At 38.2% G+C, this 18,896-nt stretch overlaps 3 protein-coding genes across 4 annotated transcripts; 1 reads left to right on the forward strand and 2 right to left on the reverse strand.

Annotated features, from left to right (window-relative positions):
* Nucleotides 1-5: 5 nt before the first annotated feature.
* ddx24 (DEAD (Asp-Glu-Ala-Asp) box helicase 24) lies at nucleotides 6-8,439 on the forward strand. Its single transcript, XM_028000089.1, has 8 exons — nucleotides 6-1,536; nucleotides 2,560-2,946; nucleotides 3,279-3,432; nucleotides 4,288-4,803; nucleotides 4,888-4,963; nucleotides 6,690-6,878; nucleotides 6,958-7,087; nucleotides 8,053-8,439. Exons 1-8 carry the CDS (start codon nucleotides 765-767, stop codon nucleotides 8,325-8,327), a joined length of 2,499 nt encoding a protein of 832 aa, XP_027855890.1. The 5' UTR covers nucleotides 6-764; the 3' UTR covers nucleotides 8,328-8,439.
* LOC114133956 (ubiquitin thioesterase OTUB2) lies at nucleotides 8,364-13,448 on the reverse strand. 2 transcript variants are annotated; one of them, XM_028000121.1, is made up of 6 exons: nucleotides 13,337-13,448; nucleotides 12,097-12,235; nucleotides 11,889-12,007; nucleotides 10,343-10,427; nucleotides 9,466-9,657; nucleotides 8,364-8,703 (listed from the first exon to the last, which is right to left on the reverse strand). In XM_028000121.1, the coding sequence occupies exons 2-6, from the start codon at nucleotides 12,175-12,177 to the stop codon at nucleotides 8,497-8,499; spliced, it is 684 nt and encodes a 227-aa protein (XP_027855922.1). In that variant the 5' UTR covers nucleotides 12,178-12,235; nucleotides 13,337-13,448; the 3' UTR covers nucleotides 8,364-8,496. The 2 variants fall into 2 exon arrangements, with proteins under 2 accessions (XP_027855922.1, XP_027855921.1); XM_028000120.1 differs by lacking the exon at nucleotides 13,337-13,448 and having other exon boundaries at nucleotides 12,097-12,413.
* A 106-nt stretch (nucleotides 13,449-13,554) lies between these two features.
* ccdc197 (coiled-coil domain containing 197) lies at nucleotides 13,555-17,178 on the reverse strand. The gene is made up of 9 exons (XM_028000110.1): nucleotides 16,977-17,178; nucleotides 16,856-16,898; nucleotides 16,572-16,748; nucleotides 16,335-16,492; nucleotides 16,178-16,260; nucleotides 15,168-15,340; nucleotides 14,364-14,474; nucleotides 14,154-14,270; nucleotides 13,555-13,796 (listed from the first exon to the last, which is right to left on the reverse strand). The coding sequence occupies exons 1-9, from the start codon at nucleotides 17,078-17,080 to the stop codon at nucleotides 13,626-13,628; spliced, it is 1,137 nt and encodes a 378-aa protein (XP_027855911.1). The 5' UTR covers nucleotides 17,081-17,178; the 3' UTR covers nucleotides 13,555-13,625.
* Between the last annotated feature and the right edge of the window lie 1,718 nt (nucleotides 17,179-18,896).

Here is an 18,896-nt window from a genome sequence, read left to right on the forward strand (position 1 = left end):
ACCAGCCTTTATTTTATTACTTGGTGCCCGCAATAGAGTGGAGCTTAGATGCTCCTGAACTTTTTTTTCAGTTTAAAATTATTACAATTATTATATTCAGTTTGAAAAAGCATGTTTTGAACAAACATTGTGGCCCCAATTTAGCTCCATACACCCCTGCTCCTTATCGACTGTAAATGCATAAAAGTGGTGGGAAATTTATTCAAATTGTCAGAATTATTTATCATATGTTGCTTGTCATAGGTCTCATATCAGTGCCACCGGTGAGTGTTGGTTTTGTTTAGGTGCATACAGATTAATATATAAAAAGTGCTTTGTTTGCTATCATAAATTTTGTACATAAAGGTTACATTGTTTACTGCTGGGCTGTTCAATTTTCTGGCTTCTCTAAAGACACAAAAACATCCATTGTAAGAGTAATTAAAATATTTTTTAAAAATGTTAAATTGTAAAATAAGTAATCATTTGCAACGAGGATGATCCCGGTTCACTGTTAATGTTTCTGGATGAATAAAGTTTTTACAAACCACGTGACGATACTGTCATGGCTGCGCCCTCGTGTCATGCGTTGTGTGACCAGACTGAAGCCGCTTCGATTTAGGTAAATTGTTGTTATTGATCGTCTTCAGACGGATATTTAGTCTAAAAACTTAACTGTTAAATACATTTGACCTAGTTTTAAAGCGCTTATAGCACGCATGCGCACTCAAATACTCGGTCTTTAATTCAGCACATTGGCGAAACTGGTTACAGTTTGAAGAAAAATGAAGCCGAAGAAGGGGAAAACTGGGGGGAAGCGGAGCTCCTCGGTCAAATTAAGCTTTGATATGAAGGGCAAATGGAAACCTGTGGAGCTAGATCCGCATTTGTTCGCAGAGGAAGGCATGAAGGATCTGGTGTGCTTCGAAGAGCTGACCTCCTACCGTTTGGTAGACAACGAGAAGGCAGTGAAACAGCTGAGAAAGGAAAATAATCGAGCGAAGAAGAGAGAAGCCGAGCAGGCTGGAGATGAACCTGTCAAAAAGAAGAAGAAGAAGAAACGTCAGAAAGTTGCTGAAAATGATCCAGAGAGGGCTGGTTGTGGTACCGATGAGGAGGTGAAGCAGGAAGGAGAGTCTTCCAGTCAGGAGGATGGAGAGAGTCAGAAAGAAACAGCTGCTGTCTCTGAACATGTTCAATCCAGTAACACGGAAAAGAAGAAGAAAAAGAAGCAGAAGAAGAAGAAATCAACACAGCAAACAGAACAGACTGCAGTCAAAGAGAACCAAGAAGCCATCAAACCTCCAGAAGTAGAAAAGCCCCGTCTGGATCAGAGAAAACCTCCCAAAAAGCAGCCAAAGAACTGGACCAACGCGGCGCTTTCTGGTTCCGAGGAGAAAAACTCTGATGTGAGTGCTTGGAAGGATCTGTTTGTCCCCTCTGCAGTGCTGAAGGCTTTAAGCAGCCTGGGATTCACGTCACCCACTCCCATTCAAGCCCTGGCTCTGCCTCCAGCTATCCGAGACCGCATGGACATCCTGGGGGCGGCTGAGACCGGTAAGACTGATCTTATAGGGGACCTATAATGCAAAATTCACATTTCCCATAATTTTTTTACATCCATTTGGTTCTGGACTCCTTCTAAAAACAACCCAAATGCAAAAAACACCCAGTTGTTTTTTGGCAATTAGTTGATGTTTTTTGGTATCTGAAAAATGAGCTCAACCCAAGCTGAGCTCCAGCATGTTTGGTCAGCAGATTTTACCGCTGTACAATGGCTGATGAAAAAGACAAGTGTTTTTTTGTAGACTTACTACTCAGAAACTACTTGCTGCATTCTCGTTGGTTGCACAGAAGGCTCCACTTCTGCTTTTTAAAGATGTACAGTTGTTTAATTGAGCATCTGTTTGGAGGTATTTTCATATGGGGGTGTAAATCTTGAGTTTGTGGGTGTGGCCAGCAGAAGCTTATATGGATTTAAAGTGACAGCTCAAAATCGGCAGAGCAGAACAGACTAAATTCTTGTTATCGGAGAATGATTTTGTGCAAAAACATAAAATATGTTTTTCCATAGCCCAAAGACCTATCCTAACCTGTTCAAGGTGTCATAATAAGTAGAGGTGGACATTTATCATGTCATTAATTATTTATCTTGATAAATTTCTTATAAAATTTTGATTTATTGCCACAATAAATTCCAATTAGTGACACTTAAAAACCCCTAAAACAGTCAAGATTATTTTTACTACTTTTCTCTATTTTTTCAATAAAGGTGTTTCAATAAATATCAATAAATTTGAAAATATGATTAAATCCAGTTATTGTGTGCATTTTCGTTATATAAATCATACTTTATGTAACTGGTCTTCTACATAGTGTATTTTATCTATCATTGCTATATCATGCAGTCAGTTATACAGTTAAACAGCAACATGTAGTTCGTATCGTCACTGTTATTGTTATCACAATGGTACCACAAGATATCGTGATAAAACTTTAAGTCCATATCGCCCCTTTAAATGTCTTGAATAAGAAAATCTTACCTAAATGTTGCTCGCTGAAGCTGTTTTGTAATTGCAGGAAGTGGTAAGACGTTAGCCTTCGGTATTCCCATGATCCACACCATCCTGGAGTGGAAGGATGGTTCGGAGATAATGTCCGAACCGGGAGACACAGATGAGCCCAAAGCGGGAGAGCAGCAGGAGGACGGCATGGAGGCTTCAGGGGAAGATGAGGACATCGAAGTGGATCAAACTCTTGGTTCTGATGAAGACGAGCAGGACTCTGAGGGTGAAGATCAGGACAAACAGCTGGGGTGTGTTCGAGTGATTGACAATGCAGAGTTTGACTTCAAGGAAAACGTACCCGAGGGGCGGAACCGGCCTCTCCTCGGACTGGTTCTTACTCCGACCAGGGAGCTGGCGGTCCAGGTCAAACACCACATCGATGCTGTCGCAAAATACACGGGTGAGTCGTGATGTGAATGTGATGAAGATAACTATGATGAATCACCTGGAACGCCCTTCAAAGTTGGATTTTATTTCTCCACTATGAGAACAAGCCCTTAATGGATGTTTTGCTATAATATTTGAACTTGTATGCCAAATCCTTGTTGGAGTTCATTCATTTTGTCTTTGTGCTCCACCAGGGGCCTCATGCATAAGGCGTGCATGCACACAAAAAATGTGTGACGCACAAGTCGGCATGTATAAAACGCAGGATTAGCTCTGATTTAGCTTATCCCATTAGCTCCGTGTAAAGACTTGTTTTTTTTCCTTTGCTTGTTTCCATCTTTGTAGACATCCAAACGGTCATAGTGGTGGGTGGCATGGCGCAGCAGAAACAACGGCGGATGTTGAAGCGCAGACCGGAGATTATCATCGCCACTCCGGGACGTTTGTGGGACTTGATCAATGAGGGGCATCCTCATCTGCTCAACCTCAGACAGCTGAAGTGAGTCACGGTTCACATTCCTTAACTCAGGGGTGCCCAAAGTCGGTCCTCGAGGGCCGGGATCCTGCATGGTTCTCTCCCTGGTGGTAGTAACAACTTTTTCAGCATGTCAATATTCTTCTTAGGTCTTCTAACGAGCCATCATTGGATCCAGGTGCATTAAACCAGGGAAAGAACTAAAACATGCAGGATGCCGACCTTTGGACACCCCTGCCTTAACTAGTAAAGATTAGAGAAAGTCTGAGACTGAGCATACTACTCCGTCTAAATACTTTTCTAAAAAATAAAATGATACAATTTACACAGAAACCTGCTTTTAAAACCTCCATATGTAGCGCGTATGGCTGCAACTAACGATTATTGGAGTAATCGATTGTTCTGACGGTTAATCTGATAATCAAATTCTACAGATTTTTTATTTGAGCCTTGTTTATACTATGTTAGAGATACACATAAATAAACAAACCAGTTTCTTTTTTAATTTAGAAAATAGTTCGCCTATGAGTAGTGGTCTTCAGCTCTGCTAGAATCTCATATCGGTCTTTGAAGGCTGTTTATAGCAGGTGATAACCAAACGTTGCTCTACTAAGTATTAAAGATGCTATTAAAGATGGATTTGATAGTAATGATGTGGTTGTAGCTATTAAAATTGACATATGTCTAATCTGGAAAGAAATGCTTGTTTTTGTTTTTAACAGTTGCTGTTTAGTATATTTTCTTTGTATATTTAGAACAAAAAACAAATAAATTGTTATGGATATCGACTGATATGAGAAGCTCATATCCTGATACATTTTTCAGCCATATTGTCCGTCGCTAAAAAAACAGAGATAATTGAGTGATGTTGTGCTGCAGGTGTTTGGTCATTGACGAAGCTGACCGCATGGTAGAGAGAGGTCACTTCGCAGAGCTGGAGAACCTCCTGGAGATGCTCAACACCACACACTTCAACCCCACCAGACAGACATTCGTGTTCTCTGCCACTCTGACGATGGTTCACGGCTTGCCCAGCCGTGTCCTGCAGAAGAAGAAGAGGAGGCAGCTGGACAACCGGAGCAAACTGGAAATCCTGATGGAGAAGGTGGGGATTAAGTCCAAACCGAAAGTCCTCGACCTCACCAGGAAGGAGGCGACCGTGGAGACCCTGACTGAAACGCAAATCCATTGTCAGAAGGATGAGAAGGACTTCTACCTGTACTACTTCCTGCTTCAGTATCCCGGTCGCACAATGGTATTCGCTAACAGCATCGACTGCATCAAGAGGCTCAGTGCTCTTCTGGTCATTTTGGACTGCAACCCTCTCCCTCTGCATGCCAACATGCACCAGAAACATCGCCTCAAAAACCTGGAGCGCTTTGCCGAAAAACAGAAGTAAGCCCCGCAGCCGTCACTTCGGGAAAGAGTTGAGTAATTATTTGTTTTTCTGACGTTGGACGTCCTAACTTGTCCCCACAGTTGTGTCCTTCTTACGACTGACGTGGCGGCGCGAGGCCTCGACATCCCCGATGTTCAGCATGTTATTCACTACCAGGTGAGGCCATGGTGTTCTCTCACCGTCAGCCTTAGAGAAGCAGCCAACTTCTCTAAGCAACTGACGATTATTTAATTTATCAATTAACCTGTTATTCTAACAATTAATTGATTAATCTTTTTTTTTAATGGCACACTCTGCATACTTTTCATTCAAGCCTTTTTTTTATACAATATAAAAATATAATACAGTTCCAAATAAACAATTTAATAAAATTTTTAAAGAAGAAAAAACGACTGCATCTCCAGCTTAAAATGAGTTCTGACATGTGAAATGCTCAGCCCTTCCTGTTTGACTTGACATCAATACAGTGTGGGACTGATCTGGTGATTTTGTTTTTATTAATTGATAATTGGATAGCAAAAGTTTCTTAATAAGGATTTTTTAAAGAATTTGAATAAAATGAAGAAAAAAAATGCCACTTGAGGAGTTCTGGGTAGAACATATTTACAGACAAATGTTTTTATTTTAGATGTTTATACTTTGTACAGTTTTGTCTTAACTGCTCTGAGTGTGTTGTTCTTTCAGCAAATTACCTTTTTGGAGCCTGCATCCTCCAGTTAACGATTAATTGATTACTAAATTAGTTGATATCTATTTCATTAAGAATCCTGCACTGATACGTTTGTATTACCTTCACAATATGAAAACTGATGTAAAAATATGAATATCCTCCTTATTATGTACATTGCATGATGATTTATGTATTTTTATTCATTTGTTTTAAACAAAAACTGATTACATTGTTTCCCATCCAAGCTGGTAGACTTACAATACATGAACAAAAATATCTCCATCCACTGGAAAACAATAAAATGTGAAATTTTAGAGATTCCTACACCAGGAAATGAAAACAAAATTAGCAGCAATAGTAGAGGATTTTTAAAAATGCATTTTGAATTGGAATGTTATGAGGAAATCATAGAAAAAAGAACTGTAGTTTCTCCTAGTAGACGCCAAAAAAAAAAAAAAAAAATTAAAAGTGACCTATTATGCTACCTTGTACAGGTTAGGAATGTTTATGGGCTTTACAAAACTATTCATTACATTTTACATTACATACTTTTTTTTTGTACAAATCGTTCTTAGATAATGAGATTTTAGTCAGGTCAGTTCTCCTTTTAGGGTCTCCTGTCTCTTTAAATCCAAATAACCTGCTGCTGGTCACCCCCTCGCCCCCAACTCAATGCTGACACTCTCATGTGAAAATGGCTGCAAACACATGTGCAATTATGCAAGCATACATCTTCGAAAAGCATTAGTTGAGCCTCCCTGTACAACCAACAAGAATGCAGCAAGTGGTTTCTGGATGATAGGTCAACGACAAAACACTTGTCTTTTCCAGCAGCCATTGTACCGTGCATACAGCTGTAAAAGCAGCAGAAGCAACGTGCTGGAGCTCTGCTTTGGTTGCTAGTTAACAGTGACCTGCCTGTCGATTGTGTCTGTTTTTAGAAGCAGCTGAGACCTAAATGGAAGCATAAAATCATGAAAAAGTGAATTGTGGTTAATAGGTCCCCCTTAAAATATTCAAGTGGCTCAATTAAAGTATTAATTATAAAATACTGTATGTGTTGTCTAAGAGCAAACAGCAGCAATCTCATTAAACAAAATGTGTTGATGGGCAGGATTGCTCCTGCATGTCCTTAGTGTAGTTTGCTTTGTGAATCCAGTGCAGAAATAAAGTAAAGTGGATGTAAAAAATTTATAATCATTTATCGTGCAGGTTCCTCGAACATCAGAGACGTATGTCCATCGGAGCGGCCGCACAGCAAGAGCCACCAAGGAGGGGCTCAGCTTGCTGCTCATCGGTCCAGACGATGTGATGAACTTCAAAAAGATTTCCAAAACTCTGGGAAAGGACGAGGAGCTCCCCACATTCCCCGTGGAAAACAAATGCATGAAGGCCATCAAGGTATAATCAATCAGCATCATGTGACAACAGAGCTCTGTGATTTTATGTCTCCATTAACAAACTGTCTGGCACGTTCCAGGAGCGCGTGAACCTCGCCAGGAAGATAGAAAAGATCGAATACTACAACAACAGAGAGAAGCAGCATGACTCGTGGTTCAAGCAGGCAGCAGAGGCCCTGGAGGTCGACCTCGACGATGACCTCCTGATCGGTAAGATTAAGTTAAACCCACTCAGTATTTACAGCTATTCTCAGTTACTTTGGCACATTTCTCAAAACAATTTATGCAAAAAACAAGTTTCTTTCTCAAAGTCCTTAGCTCATCACTCAAAAGTAAAATATCTCTCAATGATTCAGTTTGACCATTCATTTTATCGACAGTCAAATTGCTGTCATGTTAATATAACAGTGTACTCAGGACTATCTGTTTGGATGAGAAGCATTGAAATTATGGGAGATCAAAGAATTTAAATTTTGTTCTGAGAAATGCACAAAAATACTACAAAGAGTTAGAGCCATACTAATAAAAAATAAAAATTGAGAAAGTTATAACGAGACAGAACTCGTATGAGAATGAAGTAATATTACAATAATGTATAAGAATAAATAATACGTTAAGTAAGTTGTATTTTGAGAATAGTTGTAATATTATGACTTTATTCTCGTAATTCTATTTTAGCGTGGTCCTAATATGCTGTCATTGTAGCTAAAAAAACAACAACAATTAAGTAACTTTCCGCCAAAAAATCTCAAGTTTTCTGGGGGGAAAAAAAAAACAAAATTTGAGTTTGAAAAGTCAAAAAATGTGCTAAAAAATTACATTGAGAGTAATCTCAGGAATATTCTAGAGAAGTTGTGGACATTTCTGAATTTGAAGTTGCAAATTTGCTAGAAAAACTCAAATCTTTTAGAAAAAACTTGGAGATCTTTCAATGTTTGATACTCTTCTTAAGTTTCTGAAATTAATGTAAATTTTTTTCTGTCTAGCAAATTTTTGACTTTTCAAACTCGGAAATGTCCTTTATTTGTTCTAGAAAATTTCTGTTTTTCTTTTTTTTCTATCTGCAATGGTTGTACTAAAGCGGCTGAGATAAATCTAACTTTAAAAAAAACTCTCAAATCACTAAAAAAATAAATAAAAATAAAAAAATATTGAAAAACCATCTGTGTCCACAGGTGGCGCTACAGACCAGGAAACAGACATGGAGCAGAAGAAGATGGTTAAGCAGATGAAGAAGAATTTAAAACATCTGATCTCTCAACCAATTTTTAAGAACTTGGTAAAAACAAAGTACCCGACTAAAATGGGGAAGCTGGCCCTGGCGAACATGCCTGTTGCAGGGATGGAAAGCGCCCTGACCAGGATTTCTGGACAGAAGAAGCTGAAAAGATATTTCCCACAACAGCAGAAAGAACAAAAGCAAAGGAAAAGGATGAAGATGCAGGAATAATGTGGTTAAATAAAAAGTTTCTGTACTAAAGAGAGCTTAATTTTACCTTTTAATAATTTTTACTATTTGTGTAGCTTTGTGGATGGGCTGCTATAAAGTTTTGTTTTCATAATGATCTGAAAGCCTGAGTGTGTTTTTATTATCGTTATTTGGCCCCTTCCTGAACTGGTCACAGGCGAGTCCGTTGATAGAGAATGTTGTAATGTGACGTTTGGTAGAGGAGATGCACGGATGGATCCACTCCCTCGGGAATGATGTGGTGCACCAGCTGCTGCCCGTTACCCTCCATGGACACGATGTGGATCCCAAGGTCCAGAGCCTGCGACAGGGCCAAGATGTCGACGTGGTCGCACTCCATGGCCATTACCTCCACTTCCTGAACGAGGTTAAACAAAACTCCATCAGCACCACGAGTGCACCCAAATAATTCATGCCTTATTAGATTAAAATAAGTTCTGCTCTATTAGTTAATAACGTTCGCTTAGTGTTGTAGTTTGGCCGCCATCCAGCAGAGGGCGCCACCCTTGATACAGATGGCGACCATATCAGAACGGCGAAGAGTAACGGTCCAAACAGAGTCCGATTTGGGATGCAAAATGCATAAAGTGCAAATATGAACACCCGAAAAATCCGTTTTGCAACATAAATGCTCGACAAGCTCCTTAAGTTTCACCTTCATCGCGCTCATTCAGCAGAACTGCGTCAACTTCTCATTCAAAAAATATCGATATGATATAAAGACACAAGGGACAACCGATAAAAATTTAAAGGGAAAAACAACATTCTAATAAGCAAGGTTGATTTTGAGGGCTTTAATGCACTTAATGGAGCGAAGTTTAAACATTTCGTCAAGAGCAAACAGATAATACTTCCTTCTGAACATCTCCGTTTATTGGTTCACATGTTAATTCAGCAACCTAAGAGATTCCGGTTTTATAAATATTTTTTAAGTTTAATGTGTTTGACAAGACAGTAAACGCTCTTGATACAAGAGAAAATTCAGGCATTAAAAAAATGGCCGCTTATTAATCTAAAGTCGGTCCATAAAAATCAATCAACTCATTAATCAACACCTTCTTACATCCATTTTAAACTCCCAATAATAAATATTCTCAGCAGGCGTTAGGTTTATCCCTACCTGACGACAGTACACCTTCAGATCTGGAGCCTCAACGAAGTTGCAGAAGAAGTCTTCATGGGTTTGGAGGTGTGCAGACGTGAGCAACCGGAGGAACTGCACAACGCTGTCTGAGATGATCTGTTCGTTGAAGAGCCTGAGGAGAACATCTTCGCGCTCTGCAGCAGTGCACTGATCCACCACATGTAGGACCTGCAGGGCGAGACAAACGGTAAACAGATAGAGCTGCAGAGGCAGGAAACATTTCTGTCATTTTTATTTCTTGCAGCCAGAGCAAGAGATATTTTTAAAGCTGCGTTTGTTTGGATAATTGTTGGTTCTGATGCCAAAAAGTTTACACTAAGTCCAAACCAGTTTGTTGGGCTCAACTGGTTTGATTAAATGCAAGTGAAAGAATGGCTGCGGTTTGAAAATCCCCGTCTGTAGTTCTAGAAAGTTTTGGCTCGGCGATGGGGTAATGTTTATTACTGTAAGTATTTTAATTAATAATCAAGAAGCTGACTAAGACTTAAGGCAGTGGTGTCCAAACGTTTAGCCATAAGAGCCAAAATTGTAAAGTCAAGAGCATTTTATAGCACAAACAAGTAATTGTATTACCTTGAGTGTTATAAAATGCTCTATGTATCAAATATGATTAAGAAGAAATTTGTAATTTAACGCCTTGAAATTGGAACTGTCTCTTTAAGAAACTCCTCCTCTGAATCTCCGCCTTCAGGAAGTCATCACAACATAAATACTGTGCCTTTAAAAGAAACGCTTTGTGCTTTTCTATTTTATCTGTTTAATAATAACCTAAAAATGTTATCTAAATGATCACTTTATCTAAAGTGTATTAATTAGACAAATGTTTCCTAAAACAAAAGAGAGGGAAACTCACTGTGCTCTGGAGGTGGTCGAATGAAGCCTTTTCAAATCCTGCAGAAATCAAAACTTTTCCACTTTGTATTATCTGGTCCTTAAATCTGAAATGAATAAGGACCAGACATAAAACATTTTTCTATGTGGGCTGATACTGACCTCAGCTTGGCTCTGGGTCTCTGCAGAGTAAAGATACTGATGCTGGGATTGTGCAGAGTTCAGTTTATTTCTGACCTCTGAAGTGCTTTGAACAGGAGTGGCCAAACGTTTCGTCACATGGCCCAAAATTGTCAAAATGCTTCTGGTATTTATCCAATACAATTACAATGAAAAATAAAAAATCTTATCAAGTATTTTTGTGGCTTCTAGTGCAAATATCACTTAAAACAAGACTAAACTAACTTACTGAAAGTAATGTTTCAGCAAGATACAGGAGTTTGTTTTAAGTCAATAATTCCTTAATATTGACAAAAACATTCCACTGATAGATTATTTCACTTATAACAAAAAAGATGTTAAAAGTGAAATAATCTGCCAGTGGATCTAGTACTTTTTCATCAAACATTATTTACTTTAAACAAGCTGCTATATCGTTCTGAAAAATTACTTGTTCCTAAAAGAAATTACCATCCTGTCGCCATTTAGCAAACTAGCTTAATGCCGCCAGGAGGAATATGGAGCGCCGTAATTTGACGACAGCTGATAAATAGATTCATAAACATGAAAGCGAAGGATATCATATCTGTAATTTCAGTGTGTTTTAGTTAGTTTCATAAATATTTAATATAGTTCCAGTCATAGTTTTTCCCCATTAGTTACTGCTTTTATTTATTTCAGCTAGCGAAAATGTTTTCTCAGTTACAGTTCTTGTTATTTTGCTAGTTTTAGTAAAAGGGCAGTATTGTGCAAAAATCAACTTTTTTGAGCTTTACATCATGTTACATTGTTATTCCCTCCTCAAAAACACACCTGGAGTGCTGCTTTGATTCTTTCATGCATGTTTGATAAATATTTTAATCTCCATCGCAACCATTCAGCTGTGTAAAACACCTGGATGGACCTAGCCCCGCCTTCGAGCCACAGCTCCTCCTCACAGCTGCAGGTCCTAAGCTTCTGCCTGACAGTGCAGCCCTTCAACACTCAGCTCCTTCAGACTAGCCAGCAGCAATTAGCAAACACCTGGTGGACCAGTTGAGCTCATTTTAAGAGCTACTTGTTAGTAAAACGCTGGTAAAAACTTTAAGGGGTAAATAGAGGAGCAATGTGATGACAAAGATTTAGAAAGAGCAAGAGTTTTTAAACAATCCAAATTCAAGGCGTTAAATTACAAAGTACAGTTATATTTAATATATATAGCATTCTTATAACAACTGAAGTTAACATAGTTGCTTTATTGTGCTATAAAATGGCTCCATGTGCCTGGAAAACACACAATACTGCCCCTTTAAATATAATAACCTTGTCATGGACCCCAAACAATAAGTCCAAGGGCCTCAAATGGCCCGCGGGTCGCACTTTGCACACCCCTGGCTTTGTGTGTCTGCATTGCACAGGTCACTACTGACCTCTGCAGGGCTCTGGGGTTGTGCAGAATCAACTCCAGGTGTGCGAAGAAGACCGCTCTGTAGAAGCAGTTTCCATCACCGTAGACTTTCCTCACTGCCGAAAACTGGCGGGTCAAATCCTAAAAGAAGAGGAGTTGTGTTTGTTTACGACACAGCGGACCGAGTCAACCAGAAGAAGCTGCTTTCTTTTGGACATGAAGCCGCATACTTGGTACTTGGGACTCGGTGTTCCTTCGGGCAGGAGCGATGAAATGTCCTCTATGCATGAAACCAGGCTGCAGTCCTCCATCTGCCGACAACCGAGCAGCTTTGGGACCAAAGCGCAGCTTCACACGGGCACACGCAGCCTGACGCACGTCAATAGAAGCGTTGAAACACGTTTTGTAAAACAAAAAAAATCTACTTCCACTTTCCCGAAAACCGGATGTTTGCGGAAGAGCATGTGCGTAGTCCATTTAAAGGGCCAGTACACGTTTAGCAATGCTGACGTTATACTGAAGAAATTGTATGGTCGAAACATTTACGTCCTTTTAAAAAACAACAGCAAGTTAATTACTGGTTCACTTAAAATATTTAAAAATACTTCATTTGTTTTAGTGTTATCATTTTTATTGTATTGTAGCCTCTAAATTGTTTTCCCTTAAAGATTGACCAATAAAATTTAAAATAAAGCAGTAACACAATGTTACTCTGCAAAATTTAGGAAAATACAAATTTTAATAGGAAAAAAAAATAGCTGGAAAAAAACAACGATTTTAAATAAATATTGTAAGATCAGTTAAATAAATGTAGCTTAAGCGTTTATTTTTTATGCTTTGCTTTCTAAGTTGTCCAGGAATTTTAAATGAGTAATTTTTTATTTAAAGTGTCCATGAACATAACCTGAAAATATTCAAAAATGGGAAAGACAAGAAAACATGTTGTTCAAGAAAGAAATCAGAAAATTACTATTATTTACAGTCAGAATCGAATCAAAATTATTTATTGGTCAATAAATTTTTCAACCTCGTAGACATTCAATATAAATATATAAACTTTATAGGAAATAGAATAAAGAATAAAAGAAACTATATACTGTATATAAGTATGAGCTTAAGCAGCCATTTAAATATAGAAGAAAAAAGTCAGCGCAATAATTAAAAAGTTTAAAACTAGAACTTTGAAAAATAATAATACCAGGTTTATGCTCCGCATGTGTTTTTCTCAGTGTTGGATTCTGATGTAAAATAATTAGTTTTAAGATTTTATCGCAGCTTTAGCAGGTGTGCCTTTATGGAAAAGGGCAAATTAAGCATATTTAATAAAAAACACAGATTCCAGATTATCTGTAGAAACAAATAACTCAACAAAAATCCCCCTAATTTTTTCTGCAAATTGCACTTCAACCTAATCAGAGATAACCATCTCTAACCTCTAATAACTACCAGAGATTAAAACATTTTCCTTACCTGTTTGTCTTAAATGAAACCCTTGTTTTGATGAGTAATTTACTATAAATTAATGCTTGTAACCAAATTGCTCAGACACCGCATTGCATATAGTGCTGGTTATGTCCCTTTCTGCATTATTTGAATCTAATTCTTCATTTTAAAATGAAACAATAGCTACATCCCCATGACATTTTCCTGATTCTGCAGGCAAAAGACGCACTCAAGTGGGAAACTGGTTTAAAACACAAACCATAAAAACACACTTTAATATGTTTAGCAGAAAATACAAAATATGAAAATGACAGCATCAGTTGGACGAGTCGCTGATTTTACTGGCTTTACTTGAGCTTTTGATTTGAGTTTTGCTGCCGATGCTTTTCGGCGACTTTCTCCATCGTTTGTCGGTCAGAGTTGCGGTGGAGCAGGAGTCCAGCCTCCTCAATCTCCTCTCCGTGTCCGCCTTGTCCAGAACAAACTCCTGGAAAACGAAGCCACACATTTATTTCATTTTTCATCTCTAAAAACATGTAGAAAAAGACACAAATATATATATAATTTGTATAAAATAGTATATAATACAAACATGTAAGCTTCTGATGGGTTAGTTCCCAAAGTTTCAGTTAAATAAAGTCAAACCAATGGATGCTTTTCAGAGAGGAAGAAGCCATTACCCCAAAAGCAAGATAAAAAGCCAAATTTCTGTTTGCATTTGCTCATTTTGGACATAAGTTTTTTTTATTTTAATAAAGAATATGTCAGATATGCCTTATAACTCTAGTTATAAAAGTAATCTTTCTTGTTATTCCAGTTTATTATCGGTAGTAAAGAAAGTTACCTTCACCATGTCCATCATAGTCAGGACACTCATGTCTTCCAGTGGTCCAAATTCTGGGCTGTAACACTCTTGTGCAAGATTGTTGACAGCCATAAGTAATTTTCCAACTTCCTCTACCTGCGAGACACAAATACACATTGCATTTTTTCACAGCAGTTCTAATTTCTGTAAATTAACCATCATTGAACTCTAATGTTGAGAAAATCACACCTTTTCTCTGGATGCGCCTCGTTTCATCAGCAGGTTAACTTCAACCTGCCTGTTCTTCTCTCTCAGGCTTTCTAACTCGCTGTGTAGTTCAGAAAGTTCTTTACTGGACATCTGTGCATGAAAGACGCAAACATTAAAGTCACATGATATTCAGAATCAGAGCCGGCCCAAGGCATATGGGAGTTAAGCAGCTGCTCAGGGCCTCCACACCACCAGGGGGACCTCAAGAGCCCCAACCTAACATACTAAAATATAAACATATTTAAAATAATACAAACTAAATTCTGCTGCAGATTTCTGTATTATTTTTACACCTGTTACACAAATAATAGGCTAATTATTTCCTGCTGTTGGAAAAATATGAGATATTGTTAACTTGTTTTCTGTAAATTTAGTGTTTACAAATAGTTAAAATAATACAGCACAATTAAATGCCACACTGCATTTTAAAATCCTTTATTTTAATTTTGCTACTCCTTAAGGTTAAAATTATAAGCCCTAACAACACTAGGACGATGTAAGCTAATTATTAATGATGCTAACAATATTTTTCATATTCATATTCCTTTATTTAATCAGGTAAACCCCGTTGAGATCTAGATCTCATTTTCAAGAGGGACCTGAGCAAAAATTTGCAATACATAGCAACCTGGTTACAAGATAAAAACAATTAATACAATAACATAGAGTAGCTTAGGAATAACAAAGCCTCTGGTGTTGACATGTTGCTATGGGGGGCCTCAAATGAAAATCTGCTGTGGGCCCCAAAAAGGCTGTTGATCTGAATGTTTATGGATCTCTAACCAGTGTTGCTATGCTGTGCTGCTGCTTCATGTTTTGCAGCTGCCGCCACTGCCGCTCCACCTCCGCCTCCATTCGCCTCAAACGTTGCAGCAGCTCCTGGTGGGTGACGGACAGCGTCTCGTGGCGTCGAATGATCGGCACGGCTAAAGATTCGCTGCTGTTGTGGCGGGGAACTGGAAGAGATCGCACACACTTTGTTCCAGCAGAGCAAGTTGGCAAACATTCAATGTATAAAAACACATAAACCTTTTTTCTCACCATCTGTTGTTAAATCAGACTACTCCTGCTTAGGATTACAGAAAACATTTCTGTTTGCTAAATGACAAAATAATGAGAGGGGGAATTATCTAGGGCACATTTGTCAAACTCAAGGCTTGGGGGCCAAATCTGGCCTGCCATATCTTTTTATGTGGGCCTCTAGTCTCCAAATTACATCAATAAGTTCCTCCAATTTTTCACAAACCCTCAAAATTTATACAAAATCAGCTAATCTCCACATTTTTTTCTAATTTTTACTGCAAATTTGTCTCAAAATGAACCAAAAACATTGGATTTAATTGACTGCTGGCTCAGCTGTACCTGATGTCAAGTTGTAGTCTGTGATCGACACGGCGAGTAATAAGATGTCACCTCATAAATTAGTGCAAATATTGTAAAAATTCCTTACAAATATTCCTAAATTAACACCACAAACTGTGGTTTTCATTACAAAAACCACAAAAACATTAATAAAATCCTGGAAAAAATGTAGAAAAAATTTTCAATATTATTTAATTTTAAAAAATACTTATTGAATTCAAAAACAAACAGCTACTTATTGAAGCTTTAACAGTTTAACATGTTTTATCAATACATCCTGGCACAACTGGCCCTTTAAATACATTCAGATTTCTGACAGATGTAGTAATCCTTTAAGTCAGAAAGTGAGATAAAAAAAAATAGGTAGTATGACTTTTTATGAAGTGGGAGGAAGAGGGAGACAGAGCAGCTACCTTTATATTTGGACTTACGGCTAGGGAGACGATCCAGAGTTTTCATCAGATAATCCTCGTAGATTTTGTTTTTGTCTGTTCTCTGCTTTAAAATGTGTCTCCTGTAAGTTTAAGACGTGCTTAGCAAACAACGGGAACCTCTGACATTATTAAATTGTTTGTTTCACATCCTCACCTAGTTTCTAGTTTTGTCAGTTGTTCTGTTAAATCCTCAATCCGTCTCTGTTTCAGGATGTTCTGCTCCAAAGTTGCTTCACACTGTTTCAGCGCTCTTTGTCGCTTCTCTTCTTTCTCAGCCACAAACTTCTCAAATTTCATCTCCTCCTCTTTAGTCTGGGAGAAAAACCAAAAATCGCTACTGGACTTATTTTTCTTCCTGCAGTTGCAGTAATTTTAGGAAATTTCAACTCACCTGCCGTTGTTGAGTTTCCAACTCTGACCTTCTACTAGCAAGAGCCTCCATGCAGCTCCTGAAATCTTGTGTTTTGAGTGCGAGTTGCACGTCCAGTTCATGCAGCTCAGCCTGTTTTCTTGCAATAAGTGTCCTTTTTAGTGCTTTCACTCCAGCCTCTAAGAGTTTGCTTGAAGTCTAGACATTAAAAGAATAATCACAGACATCCAACTCTGGCAATGTGTAGGTAACCATAACAAGCATAACATTTGTTACACACATTTAAAAGAAATATTTATCCTTACTTCTTTTGTAGCAGGTACGCACATCTTCTCTTTTTTCCTGCCTCTAAACAAACCAATCGATACTAACAGTGTGATTTGGTCAAGACATTCTTGAATATCCTGTCCATAACGAGCAGCTTACCTCGGGTCCTCCGGCTGAGTAACAAAAACATTTTTCACTCGTTTTTCCATCTGAAGTTTTGGACAAGAGTCTCCGTCCAAAACTGGTACAGGAGTCGTTGCCATTTCTGCTGTAAATGCGTCTCCCTGCCGTTCTGGTCATGAAACACAATCAACACTCTTCTTCCTAGGTTTGAGTAGCTGTTGCCTGGCAACCACCAGGGAGACTGCCCAGAAGAATGCCTGACAAAAACCCATGGAGAAGAGTTTTTTTTTGTTGTTTTTTTTAATGCTTTATTGGGACTGAACATTTACAAAACTGAACAAATCAGAACAGAAAACAGAAAAAATGTAAGATTAAAATAATCGTAACTGATTCATGGGGCGAAATGAGAGATATTTGTTTTTGTAACAGAAGAAGAGGGAGACAGAGCGGGAGAGCAGTGTTACAATCTAGTGTTACAAACGTTAGAAGCTGAAAGGGTTTTGTCATTTACATAAATATCTTTGCATTTTTTTAAAAAATAACTAAATAACTATATAGGAATAAGTAAGTAATAAACAAACTGCAACAGCTACCATGCGTTCGGTGCTGCTATGGTTGCTAAGCGACAGGACTCCTGCTGAGGTAATGGCGGGAATAAACCTGAAAACTAGACGGTCAACGATGGGCCAAGATAATGTCCACCAGGTAGACTGGGTCCTTAGGAGGATGTAACTTCTGAATTTGGACCCACTAGCAACTTAAAAGAGGTTGTATGGAACGAGGAAATGTATGAAAAAATAGATCAAATCCAGATAATCAGAAGTACAAAGGAATGTTTGTTTTTAACCCAACTCATGTGTGAAAAGAAAAAACCCATCATGTAGGAATACCTGTCCAACAAATGTTCGATTAGAAAGCTGTTTACCAAAACCATTTTGGGTTTGGATTTCAGGTTCAAACAACTCTTGTGCCTCTTTCTCATTCTCACAAAGTTCACTCTTACATTGCAGGCTGTTATTTCTGTGCAGTCTTTTTGGCTTCTCTTGCTGGAGATAAAACCTAATTACTCGCCATTCAACAAACATGTTCTTCCAGAATAAACTTCAGTTCATTCTTCAGTGCATGAGGGCAAAACAAACGAAGCTCGCTGGAACTTCAACAGGTAGTTCTTCAAAAAAAAACACAGACTCAACCGAACCTTACAAGGAAGTCAGGCTTGTTTTTGATTTTGATCTCACACTATCCTCCATTACTCACATTTGGCAGAGAGAGTTACAAAACTCACCTGGGTGTGATGTCACCAGATATTTACACCTGTTTCCTCTTTGTCTGAAGTTAAATCAGAACAAATTTCTCTTGTTTTAAAACAATTAGCATAATCAAAATTATTTCTATTTGTTAAATGCCAAAAAGAATTGGCAAAGACTGTTTCTAGAGATTTTTTTGTAACTAACATATTAGTCTTATGGATAATTTTCTTTTAAACTGTATGAAATGGGTTAAGTGTTTTTGGGTTTCCTTCCTCTAACTGAGTCCATTTTGTAGGCTACTTCACTTTCACACTTCTTTTCAGGTCTAACTAAAACTTTTCCATAGGACTGACATCAAGTCACACCAAAACATTGACTTTGTTGTCCTTAAGCTATAACCACTTTACCTGAAGGCTCAGGGTTATTGTCCATCTTGAAGACTGATCTGCTTCAATTTTTGACTTCCTTTCCTCAGATGTTGCTTCAATATTTCCACATAATATTCTTTCCTCATGATACCATCTATTTTATGAAGTGTACCAGTTCTTCCTGGATCAAAACAGCCCCACAGCATGATACCGCTACCACCATACTTTACCGTTCCCAATCTTTCCTCCAAATGTAAGAAATGTCATTGTGGCCAAATGGCTCCACTTTAGTTTCTTCAGACACAGGACATTTCTCCAGAAATGAAGATATTTCTCTT

Source organism: Xiphophorus couchianus, chromosome 19 (genome assembly GCF_001444195.1).
Source record: "Xiphophorus couchianus chromosome 19, X_couchianus-1.0, whole genome shotgun sequence".
NCBI lineage: Eukaryota > Metazoa > Chordata > Actinopteri > Cyprinodontiformes > Poeciliidae > Xiphophorus > Xiphophorus couchianus.

Coding starts and splice junctions, on each gene's coding strand:
- ccdc197 (XM_028000110.1), bottom strand. CDS start 17,080: ATGGCAACGACTCCTGTACCAGTTTTGGACGGAGACTCTTGTCCAAAA. Junction 16,749..16,855: donor GCGTACCTGCTACAAAAGAA/GTAAGGATAAAT, acceptor TTTAATGTCTAG/ACTTCAAGCAAACTCTTAGA. Junction 14,271..14,363: donor GAGGCGCATCCAGAGAAAAG/GTGTGATTTTCT, acceptor TGTGTCTCGCAG/GTAGAGGAAGTTGGAAAATT.
- LOC114133956 (XM_028000121.1), bottom strand. CDS start 12,177: ATGGAGGACTGCAGCCTGGTTTCATGCATAGAGGACATTTCATCGCTC. Junction 12,008..12,096: donor CACCGAGTCCCAAGTACCAA/GTATGCGGCTTC, acceptor CTCTTCTTTTAG/GATTTGACCCGCCAGTTTTC. Junction 10,428..11,888: donor AACCCCAGAGCCCTGCAGAG/GTCAGTAGTGAC, acceptor TATTCATTTCAG/ATTTAAGGACCAGATAATAC.
- ddx24 (XM_028000089.1), top strand. CDS start 765: ATGAAGCCGAAGAAGGGGAAAACTGGGGGGAAGCGGAGCTCCTCGGTC. Junction 2,947..3,278: donor TGCTGTCGCAAAATACACGG/GTGAGTCGTGAT, acceptor CCATCTTTGTAG/ACATCCAAACGGTCATAGTG. Junction 4,804..4,887: donor CGCTTTGCCGAAAAACAGAA/GTAAGCCCCGCA, acceptor TTGTCCCCACAG/TTGTGTCCTTCTTACGACTG.